The following is a 12,772-nucleotide window of genomic DNA, read 5'->3' as shown; positions in this document are numbered from 1 at the left end:
CTCCAAAAGGTTACTTCCTTTAATTGATACAAATGTACTGTATTTTTTAAGATGAATTGGCTCATCAAAGCCATAAATTGTGGTGTTAATTACTGCATTTCTATTGAACTGTCCATTCATTGCCCAATTCAGAGAAAAGTTCTGTTTTCTTTGACAAAAAAACTCCCTAAAGAAAAGTGTGAAAATGATACCCTTCAAATACTCATGACTGTTACTCAGGGAATTGAACAGAACCAACTTGAACTATTAAAAATGAAAAGTAGACAAATTAAACTCCTCATATTTTATATTACAACCATTATCTTCCTTGGAAGGATATTATCCATGCCAAAAATCAGCAATCAACAAGTAGTTGTTTGTTAAAAGCTACCAAGACTTGGAGGTGTATGTGTATACATCTCTCTCTCTCTCTCTCTCTCTCTCTCTCTCTTTCTCTCTCTCTCTCTCTCTCTCTCTCTCTCTCTCTCTCTCTCTCTCTCTCTCTCTCTCTCTCTATATATATATATATATATATATATATATATATATATATATACATACATACATACATACATATATAGGTATACATGGATATGAATAATTTTATGTGTATACAAACACATATATATATACACAAGATTCATATATATGCATGTACATAAATATACACACATTAAAGAAGTTAAATATCCCCCTGTTCTCATGGAGCTTACAATCTATCAGGAGCAAAATGTTTAAATGGCAGAACTATGGTATACTCAATTCTTAACCCATTCCTTAAACAGAAAGGTGTATTTTGAATTGTTTTAAGATACTCAGAAAATTATGGTCTTGTGTTTTATATTAATGTAAATTCTGATGTAAATTCATCATTTTTGAATTAATGTTTCCATGAAAGATATAATTCATAAAAGAGCTAAGTTTTTAAAAATTCATGAAAAATGAATTTTGTAGTAAAAAATGAATTTCATTAGTATGTTTAACAGAGACTGCAGTCTCCATCTCCTATATCAGCAAATACTTATTTTTAAAGTATTACCAGAATTCACATTTATTCAAAAACCTTAAGCTTCCACATGATATGAAAATGGAAGTTTCAAATGAAATGTCAGCATAAATAAATCTGATATACCTGGGAGTGATTTTATAAATAAATAAATCAAATTATGAATCATGGAGAAATGCTTGAAAAATCATCTTCATAGTGATTTATGAGTAAGTTCTGACGCAAACTAAACAAATACTGTACTAAGGATTACAGTTGCAAGCTCTTATCACCAAGCTTCAGAATAGGGACGCAGTCTAATATGGAATCTTCAAGCAGGAGGGAGTATAACATTCTCTCTGAACTATGAGGATGGATTGGATAACTTCCATGGTCCCAGCCAACCCAGATTCTTTAATCAAATAAAATACCTAGCATATAATAGTTACTGTGTCCTGGGACTTTTTTCAATATCTTCATGAAAGGCATTGGCAACAGTATGCTGGTAAATATTTAACAAATGGGCCTTCAAAAAAGCATCACACTTTTAAATTTAATCTGCGTAGTTATTTTACGTCAAGACAATCAACAGAACAATAAATCAGGTCCTTATTTGTGGCCAAATTCCAAGGTGTAAATGCTCACAGTGAAAATTAAACAATCAGCCATCCCAAGCAGGCACAATAGTTAGTTTAAAAACATTTTTTTAAATGTTACTTGATATTGTCAATTTTAGCTGTAAGGGAAATTTGCATTTATATATAGACACAAAGGATTGAATTACAACTTGGACCATTTCTACTGTATTTGATTTGGCTTGCTTCAGAACCGAAATGCACCTTTATATAAATGCAGATTATTTCTTCTTCCTTTCTTTTCACTCTGTAAAAGCTTTTAGTGGGGAAGGGAAAAGAATTTATTTTTAAGGATGGAGTTCTTTGACTTTAATTAAGTTGAATGAAACTCCAAACATTAATTTTGCATGTGATTATGTGTTTTCAATTGAGATCAATTGATTTCCATTTCTTTCTGCAGGATTCAGGGCAAGTCATCCCCCTCATTGTAGAAAGCTGCATCAGATTTATCAATCTATATGGTAAGCTGCAAATATTAACTGCTTTGGATTTCAAATAAATTTGTCTTCTTTTTTGTTGAGTCATTTGCAAAAGGGGCTCAGAGAATGGGCTGCAGTTTTTCACCTTTTTTTCTTTTTTTGTAGGGCTTCAGCATCAGGGGATTTTCAGAGTGTCTGGCTCCCAGGTGGAAGTCAATGACATTAAAAATTCATTTGAGAGAGGTAATTACATTTTTATCCAATATAAGCAAGGGGAAAGACAATTTCTCAAATGAGGTTAAAATTTATCATTTTTTTTTTAGTGTCACAAGAACATGACCATTCTGTGTAACTACATAAAACTTGGAGTGGAGGGGTTGGAAAGAAAGGGGAAGAGTAATTTCACATAAGAAGAAATGATACAAAAATCTATGCAGGGGAGTTAGTAAATAGAATCAGGTGTGATGGTGTGATTTGTTATTCAAGGTTTAAGAAGTATTAAAACATTGCATCCTGATTTAAAACAGAATGGGCAGCCCACAAAAGTATTGTGCATAGTGATCCTAAGTAGTGTAACCAGGGAAAACTATCCATAAGATTGTGATCTGTCTGGTGCTTTCCTAATTCTTCTATTTCCTGATGCTTCTCTGTACTTAGCTCCCAACTCCCTAACCTTGTTCCTATCATCTTTTTTAGTTGGCTATTAATTCAACCTTGCTAAAATATTCTTAATTATTGATTAACTTCCATAATAGTTCAAAGCTTATCCCCATTCTAAAAAAGTAAATATGGTCAGTCCAACCATCCATTCCTTCCCTTCCCTTCCTCCAGAGCTCAAGAAACATCACCTGTAACATCCTCCCCTATGGCCTGGTTCAGCAATTTGGGGGGCTTAGCTACCACTTCTCCCTTCTCTCTAAGTCAATAAATGACAATTTGGCAAATCACATCCATCTCTGAAATAAATTGAAACAAATGAATTGAAATCATTGAAACAATTGGACTTAAAAAGCATCATCTTGTTTTGTTTTCTCCTTCTTCCATACCAATTTATGATATTTGATGGAAATCAAAAATAACCATAACACTATGAGTCCTAGCATTGAATTAAATGCACTAAAACTTTAGTATAATTAGATGGTCACAGGGTCATAAATTGAATTCTGCCAAATGATGCACAGGCCCCATTATTTCACCTCAGAAATTTGCTTGGTTTTTTGATTTTTTGTTTTAGGTTTTGGCGGGGGGGTCATTATGAAAGTTAGGTATGACTTGCTCTGTAAGCACCTCCTTCGCTTTTACTCCCCTGGAGAAAGTTCCAATGAGTATGCTTGAAGGAAGACAATGAACAGCCTGAGTCTGTTTTCTTCAAGGGTATTTTTCCCTTTTAAAACTGATCACTAATGTCTAAGGTATTAATGGTCCAGATTCACATAGCTAGATTTATTCTTTATTTTTCAGGGAGTTATAAAATTCTCTCCTATAGCTCCTTAGCACCCAGTCATTGCGATTTATTCTTTTCAATCTCTCATTCAGACAAAAAATATTTTCTCCCTTTCTTCTCACTATATCTCTCTTTTTGTAACTATTTACTTACTCATGAATAATTAAATACTCAGATCTAAAGTAACCATAATAGATCACTTTATACATCTAGCACATTCAAACTAATTATTTAGAAGTTATAAATGTAACGACAGAGAGAGAGAGAGAGACTTTTAAAACAAAAAGCTATTTTTCCTGGAAGTATGAGGGGAAACAAATTATCATTGTCTTTTTAACTGGCTCAAGCAGCCAAAGCCTGTCTCCCTCTTAGCCCTGAGTGTCAAACAAATGGCCTAGTCTCTTATTATGGTACCAATAGCAGCATCCACTCTCTATCTCCCTCAATAAAAAATGAAAGCCCTATATCATTTTGAATTCACTCTCCCACAAACCTTCACAAGCTTGATGTTGGTATGGTAATTTCCACCCTCTAGGGTAAGAAGGAAACAGCCTATCTCACTGAGTGTATCTCTTGATACACTCAAAACCTCTTCAGTCCAAGGGGCCTAAAAAACCAAATAGTTCTGTTTCAAGCAGCAGAATTTCATTTCAAATATGCAATTTCTCCATGTTAAAGAGGTACAAATGGTTATACATATCAGTGATTTCCTAGTACACTGTTCCTAGTAATAAAAAAGAGAAATGGGAGATTGTATGTTCAGGAATCAAAGAATTCTTCAACAAAGTTAACAAATCATAGCTATTTCATAGAACAGACTCACCTTAAGTCTAAGTGTCTGCCTAATATAATATATATGTGCCTTTCTAGGAGACTAGCTTTATGAATAGCAACATGATTTAAATATGGAACCAAGAATCAGCCAGTGAGTTATTTTGCTGGCCTTGATGTTGGTTCTTTCAATTTATTTAAACAAACTGATTTGGTATCTCCCTCTACAAAGTGGGTAACCTTTTAAATGAATGTGTAATAGGGATTAAGAGGTACACTGATCTATTCCAATGCCTCCAAAATGTAAGATCATTAATAGGGCAACATAAAAAGTTAAGCACCATCAACACACAAAAAAAGACTGCTTTTTCCCATTTCTGATAAGTTAAGGCTGAATTTTCTAATCATCCCTTCTTAGATAGCCTGAAAATGCTACCAATCTCTAGATACTTAAGACTGTTCATTTAGAATAGACTTCTATGTAAGAGTGTAGTGGATTATTTTATATTCTTGCAGAACTTTGCAATCAGGAACAGTCTGCATTACTTTTGAAACATTGAACCACAGGCAATACACATTTTGAGTTTTTACCCTGTAGCATGGGGAATCTGGGAAGAGAATTCATTTTAGATGTTGATGTTACATTGATCACTGGGAGGGGAGAAAACCCTGTGTAGCATTATGAATGCCACAAACTTTTTTTTCCTTTACATTTTGGTAAATTGTAAGGTATTATTTGGTAACAAGATTTAAAAACAGCTTTATTTTTGCCTACTATTTTTAGTATAATCACAGGGTGGGATTTCTAAACCAGTAATTTTAATTTTAGTCTGATATAAAATCTCACATATCATAATTATAATTTACAACCTTGTAAAGAAATGTTTGTGGTTTTGATCAGAACGAACAAAGATATATGAATATTTTCTTTTCTTATATATTTTAGGTGAAAATCCTTTGACTGATGACCAAAGTAACCATGACATTAACTCAGTTGCAGGAGTTCTGAAACTCTTTTTCCGCGGGCTGGAAAACCCCCTCTTTCCTAAGGAAAGATTCAATGATCTTATTTCTTGTGTCAGTAAGTAGACTTTTTTGCATTTAAAAAAAAAATCCTTCTCTCTGCAGAACTATGTGTTTCAGTTAACAACTTCCTGAAAAGGGTGAGAGATAGCCCCCTGGATTTGTAAGACAAGCTGTTTCCATTCTGGAGCAGTCATCTGCAGGGACAGTCTTGCTCTGCAGCCAGCGTCCCTCCCTTTTTGGAGTGGGATTGAACACAGGTACATTCCCAAAATGGGGTGCAGTTGCGAGGGCATTTCTGAATTGAGCATGGAAGTTTGATGTTTCCAGGAGTGTTCATTTTCTTCCAAGCTCAAGGATGGGTTCAGGCAGCAGAGACAGAGAAAAGTGAGATTCACACACTTCCAATAGATTTGCCTGTTTGTTTCTTTATTGCTTTGAGCTCATGGTTCTTCTAGCTCACCTTACCCAAGTTAAATATCTGGTAATCTATTCACATTTTGATAATTGCTTCAATGAATTCCCATTCTATTGAGGTGAATTCCTATTAGGATACATCATTGTCACCAGGGAATGAACCCATTTCTGTTGGCTGATCAAGGTACCAGTCATATTCTGCTCAGTTCTGTTCAGATTGGAAAAAGAAGGTCAACATGGGAGAGGGAGAGCCAGGCTTCTTTCTGCCTTGCCTGTCTCAGGACTGTTGGAAGGTCCAGATGTTTTGTAAAATGTTATGCAAACAGCAACTTGACAATGAAGCAATATTGTGTCACAGGAGACTCCAAAACCAGTATCCCTAGCAGGTTTTTTTTTTTTTTCTTGTCCTGAGCTATCAAAGTAAAATGAGAAAAGTGAAAACTGATCCTAAGAGTTAGGTGTTTTAACACTATGTCCTACAATATATGTTTATTTAAAAAAATAATAGTTTTTTTCCTTTTTCCAAATACATGTAAAGATAGTTTTCAACATTTGCCTTTGCAAAATTTTGTGTTGCAAATTTCTCTCTCCTTTCCCCCTCCTCTAGACAGCAAGGAATCAATATAGATGAAACCTATTTCCATATTTATCATGCTGCACAAGAAAAATAGAATAAAAGGGGAAAACACGAGAGGGAAGAAAAAAACAAGCAAACACACAACAGCAACAACAAAACAGGTGAAAATACTATGTTGTGATCCAAATTTAGTCCCCATAGTCCTCTCTCTGGATGCAGTGGGCTCTCTCCATCACAAGTCTATTGGAATCATCTTGAATCACCCCTTATAACACATGTTTTAAAATAATAGATCACAGCCTTAAAGATAGATGGAACCTTAAAAACTGTCAAACCTAACCTCATTTTTACATATGAGGAAATTAAAGCACAAAGATTTAAATGATTTACTCACAGTCACACAGCTGTTAGGAGAATTGAGTTGGAATTTGAACTCGGACCTTCCTGACTTCCAGACCAGCTATCCATTGACTGCACTACCTAACCGCCTATAGTGTCTGGTCAGGCAGTGACTTCCCTGGCAGATTATGTTTTTATGTTTGGTTAATACCTCTCCCCTGCTGCCCCCCCCCCCGCCCCCCCAGTTCTTTTTTAAAGTATAAGCATTACCATCCATGGATCAGTCTTCCTATTTAGGCATAAGTACCACCACAAGAAATGATGGTTTAAACTCTAATAAGACTTGTGATGGAGAGAGCCATCCGCATCCAGAGAACTATGGAGACTGAATGTGGATCAGAGCATAGTATTTTGACCTTTTGTTGTTATTTATTTGTATTTTTTCCTCTTTCATGTTTTTTCCCCTTTTGATCTGATTTTTCTTGTGCAGCATTACAAATATGGAAATATGTTTAGAAGAATAGCACATGTTTAACTTATATCAGATTGTTTTCTGTCTTGAGGAGAGAAGGAGAAAAATTTGGAACACCAGGTTTTGCAAAGATGAATATTGAAAACTATTTTTTCATGTATTTGGGAAAGTAAAATGCTATTTTACTTTCTTGCACAGCATTATAAATATAGAAATATGTTTAGAAGAAGTGCACATATTGAACCTATATTGGATTGCTTGCTGTCTTAGGGTGGGGAGGAGAGAGGGAGAAAATTTTGGAACACAAGGTTTTGCAAAGATGAATATTGAAAACTATCTTTGCATGTATTTGGGAAAGTAAAATACTACTTTACTTTCTTACACAGCATTACAAATATAGAAATATGTTTACAGGAAGTGCACATGTTTAAACTATATTGGATTGCTTGCTGTTTTGGTAAAGGGAAGGGAAAGGGAGAAAATTTTGGAACACAAGGTTTTGCAAAGATGAATATTGAAAACTATCTTTGCATGTATTTGGAAAAATAAGATACTATTTTACTTTCTTGTGCAGCTTTACAAATATAGAAATATGTTTAGAAGAAGTACACATGTTGAACCTATATTGGATTGCTTGCTGTCTTGGGATGGAAAGGAGAGAGGCAGAAAAATTTGGAACACAAAGTTATGCAAAAATGAATATTGAAAACTATCTTTGCATATATTTGGAAAAATAAGATACTATTTTAAAAAAAGGAAAAAAAGAAATGATGGCGTAGATAACAGGAGTATAAAAGTCCAGGATCAGAATTCTTCCTTAATTCAATTCAGTATTTATTATATGCCAGCTATGCTAAGTTCTGCAGATAGAAACAACAAAATGAAGGTGTCCTATTTCAAGATGCTCATATTTTACTGGATGGGGGAAAGAGATCCCAAATCAATGCAAAGTGCTTTCTAGAAGGAGAAAGAACTTACAGCTAATATTTTTTAAGTACTCTTTTCCAAGAAAGCCTCCTCCTCTAGCTCATTGAGATATTATTATGGGTGATTCAAAATGTCTCTGAAACATTTCAACATGTACACACACATTGTCTGAGTCATCATGTCAGACTTTTGACCCAGCTGGAAAACACTAAGAGGAAAAAAAAAGTGAGAGCAAAAGATGTCATGATCCTGGAATTCCCTTTTACCATGACCAGAGCCTTCCCTCACATCCTGAAAATTGGAGAAATAAGCACTGTGGGGATTTTCATCTGCAACATTCAGCAGATTTCTATTTACACAGATCATTGTTCTCTTTAGGTGTCCCACTGGCACAGCCTGGATTCAGCTCCACAGCCCTACTCCCTATATTAGGATGTAATGCCAGGAACAACACTTTTTCCTCTAACAACATTTTGTTTTCCCACTTCTGTTGCATTTTTCTTATACTATGTCACCTCAAAAGGGCTTACAAGAATCAATCAATCAATTCACATTCATTAATCATCTACTATGTGTCAGACACTGTGCTAGGGATTCAAATATTATATGCAAAAGACAATCCCTGCCCTCATGGAACTTACAATCTAATAAGAAAGACTATCATATTTGTGTGTACACATACACACATATATGACATGCTATATATAAAATAAATAGAAAATTTACAGAGGGAAAGCACAAAAATTAAGAGGGATTGGGGAAGGTTTCTTATAAAATGTGGGGTTTTAGTTGGGACTTAAAGGAAGCCAGGAGGGAGGACCTTCTAGGGATGGAAGACAGCCAGAAAAAAAGCCCAAATGTAGTATCATGTTTATGAAACAGTCAGGAAGCCAATGTCACCTAGAAACCTCAAGATAGACTTCTTAACTGTTATGATTTATCTCCAGTTGAGCATTTTTTATTTCCATGCTTTTTTAGTATTGTTGAGCATACTGATTCTAGAAGCATAAATTTAGAATATAGCTCCTCTTTTTATAGATGAAAACTGAGATCCAGAGGTATTTACAATACTGCTCAAGATCACAAAAAGAACGGATGAGCTAAGCTAGGGTTTAAAATACAGATATAGATAATAGATATATACACACATTTGTATGGATGTGTATATAATCATATATGTATATTTATAAGGGAGAGAAAGGGGAAGAAAGAGAGGAGGAGGAAGAGGGAAACAGAGGGAGGGAGGGAGATGGAGAGAAAGAGAGGAAAGAAGGGCAAGAGAAAGGAAGGGGGAGAGATTTCCTACCTTCAAGGAATTATATATAGTCTAACACAAAAGGTCAGACACATAGATGAGTGTATACAAGAAGAATAATAGTAGTTTGCAGGACCAGCCCTGTTTTAAGTTTTGATACCTACTGGCAAGGTTCCTCAGTGTCTTGGACAACATCTGAGAATCTCTTAAGTCACAGAGCTGGTAGGATCTGACTTGTGAGGTCAAGGGGGGAAGTTGCCCCTCTAGGAATTCTCTATTCTAATGATATCACAACTGCAAATTTTAAAAAATACTACATCACAAAACTAATACAAGACAAGTATAATAAATGTGGTACAGGAAAATATTCAATAGGAGGTCATGGACATAATTAGTAGACTTGGGCCTTGTCATCTTCCAATAATGTTGCTGTAATTGTGTCCACAATTCTCTCTCCCTAGTCCCATTATAGAATAATTTAAAGTAACATTTCATGTACACAAGATTTTCTTTTTCTTTATATCCCTTTGCCAAAACCTTTAGTGCTTCCTATTGTGTTTTAACTGTTTTGGAAAATGTTGTATTTGGTAGCTGAGGTATAGTGGACGGAGGATTGGACCTGATTTTAAATCCTGCCTCAAAAGTCTGACTTCCTTCTAGATTCATCTCAGATCCCACAAGAGACCTTTCCCAGTTCTTCCCTCCCAGTATCCCCCCCATTCATAAATCTAAAGTTATCTGCATTTCTCTGTGTCTGCCTGTGTGTCTCTTTCCTGCTCCCTCTTGCTCTCCTTCTCTCTCCCTTTTCCTTCTCTCCTCCTTTCTTCCTCCCATCTCCCCCTCTCTTTTGCTTTCTCTTTCCTCCCCCACCCCTCTCTCTCAATATGTATGTGTATGTACCTTCTCATGTACAGGTCTCACCCATTAGAATGTAAACTTCTTTAAGGCAGAGACTATTTATTTTTTCTTTGTATTACCAGAGCACAGCATCAGGTACCTCATAAGAACCCAATAAATGCTTCTTGAATAATCCATTACAAGGAATGGTTGACGAAGGAACAGGAAATAGGGTTATGTTGAGAAATAAAAGTGATCCAAAAACAAAAAAGAAGTTTTAAAAACATTAAAATGAAGTTTACCTAAATAGGTCTTTCTCAGCATTAAATCCATGTGTGGATTTAATACAGTATAGATTGTATAAAGCCACAAAATAAAATGTTAATTATTTAGAACAGGGCTTCTTAATTTTTTTTTCCACTTACAACCCTTTTTCACCCAAGAAATTTTTACATGACTCCGGGTAAATAGGTTTGTGTTTGTATGTATATGTGTGTATATACATACATACATACAAATATGTACATTTGAGTGTGTATAAATCACACATTGACTGATAATATATCCTAATTTTGAAAGCAAAGATTAATCTAAATAAGCTCAATTTACCATTAAAGTTTTCATCTAAATATCTCTTCCTTCCTCTTCTTCTATCCCATTCCCCTTCCTATTTCTCTCCTCTCTTCATCTTTTTAGCCCTCCTCTTCCCCTTCATATGCACACATAACTTAAGCACATGTTAGACATCAATCCTAAATGCAATGTGGCAAAAATAAAATGTGAATGCTTACTTAAATATATAATGTTAACTAGTAAATTGATCTTGAAAGCTGAGTATTTAGCAATGGATGTCAGGAATGTTTGAAGCAACTGCTGTTAAATAAACACCTTTTCTAAATGTAGCTACCATGGAATTTCCGTCCATGTCTTAATGCTTAAGGATAAGTTAGCAAGGGAAACAGCATAGTGTGATTTAGCATTTGTTCTCTGGCACGTCTTTTAGAAATGGTGGCTCTAAGATTTGATATTTGCCATTTTCAGAACTCAAATATATAATTAAGGGTTAGCTTTTCATACACATCCTCATAGAATTGTCACACCTCAATATCAGGGCATCAGAATGATAACATTCTCTCCTTCTGAGACAAGAACTTAATTCACTTGGAGAATTTTAGCTAAAAGGACCAAATCTAGCTAAGAATTCCTCCTTTTCCCAAGTACATGAGCTTATAAGGTTGTGGAAACCAGATATAGCTTGAAAAAATAAAACAAAGCTTCTACTCACAGCTTTTCCCGGAGGATAATATGCCCCAAAGGAGCAAATGTTCACAAAGTAGGAACTTATATCCATCAATAATTGCTTGTCTATGAAGGAAGGCAAAGGATGTTCATCCACGTTCATTCATAAACAGGTATAGACATGGAAGTTTTCCAGATTACCCATGAAAACTATTAATGTTGGCCCAAATCCTGAGGCCCAGAGAGCATGCCAAATACTGGAGCCAGACCACAAGCCCGGCTGTGCCTACAGGAGATAGCCAAGGGAAATTTTCAAGCCTGTCTGCCACCGCCAACTGGTGGCTTCCATCCCTCCAGACCTGCACTGCTACTTCAGGAATGCCAGCTGGTTGCGTATCACCCTACTTTGGCTCAGGATCATGCACAGGATTTATCCTGTCAGCTTTTTTCCCCACTGCTACCATTGTTATTCCTCATCTCCATTCCTTGGGTCTATGATTGGTTTTTGTCACAAGCAAGAAAAACTATAACTAAACTGTAACTCACCACTGGCAGTTTAATAAGTCCTTCCTCATCCTTAAAATGTATAAGAATATTTAAGATGGGAGGATCACAGATTGTGAGCTGGAAGGCTACCCAATTCAACTCATTCATTTTATAATCAGGGAAGTTGAGACTCAGGGGTATTAACCATTAGCTCAAGATCACATCAGGTGTAAGGGCTAGAACTAGCATTGGAACCTGACCTTACATTGACCATAAAGGTAAATGGGTTTTCCACCTTCACAATAAATCAGTAAGCATTCATTAAGCAGCTGGTAGCAGGATGGATGGGTACCATATTGCATAGAGCACTGGTCCTGGAGTCGGGAAGGTAACTTCCCAAGGTCAAATCCAGCCTCAGATACTTACTAGCTGTGGGCAACCTAGCCTGAGCAAGTCATTTAGCCCTGTTTACCTCGGTTTTCTCATCTGTAAATCATCTGTAAATCAAATCATCTGATTTGGAGAAGGAAATCACAAACTAATCTGTTATCTTTGCCAAGAGAACCCCAAATGGAGTCACACAGTCAGATGTGATTGAAGAACAATTGAAAAACAAGCAATAACAACATAGGGGTTAAAGCACAGTATGTGGAGCTAGGAAGAGACCTGCATTCAGATCTGCCTTCAGATACTTCGTGGCTGGGTTATCCTGGGCAAATCACTTTCCCACTACCTGCCCAGTTTCTCATCTGTGAAATGAGGATAATAATAGCACCTATCTCCCAGGATGTTTGTGATGCTCAAATGAGATAAATCATCATAAAGCACTGAGCACAGTGTCTGACACATATAAATGTTAACTATTAGTTAATTATTACTGTGTGCCTTCTATTAACTCTAGGAATACAAAGACAAAATCCCTATCCTTATGAATCAGGGAAACGTATATATGTGTGTGTATGTGTGT

General features: G+C 35.7%; 1 protein-coding gene across 4 annotated transcripts in view; it reads left to right on the top strand.

Annotated features, from left to right (window-relative positions):
- SRGAP1 (SLIT-ROBO Rho GTPase activating protein 1) overlaps positions 1-12,772 on the top strand; it is a 290,112-nt gene that overhangs the window by 249,837 nt on the left and 27,503 nt on the right. For all 4 annotated transcript variants that reach the window (XM_031940927.1, XM_031940925.1, XM_031940926.1 and 1 more), the window contains exons 13-15: positions 2,000-2,060; positions 2,184-2,261; positions 5,180-5,314. In XM_031940927.1, the coding sequence (XP_031796787.1) occupies positions 2,000-2,060; positions 2,184-2,261; positions 5,180-5,314 (274 nt within the window). The remainder of the gene's footprint in view (positions 1-1,999; positions 2,061-2,183; positions 2,262-5,179; positions 5,315-12,772) is intronic.

Source organism: Sarcophilus harrisii, chromosome 5 (assembly GCF_902635505.1).
Source record: "Sarcophilus harrisii chromosome 5, mSarHar1.11, whole genome shotgun sequence".
Classification (NCBI taxonomy): Eukaryota; Metazoa; Chordata; class Mammalia; order Dasyuromorphia; family Dasyuridae; genus Sarcophilus; species Sarcophilus harrisii.
The sequence above is the reverse complement of the archived record's forward strand: the minus strand, read 5'-3'. Positions and strand labels throughout refer to the sequence as shown.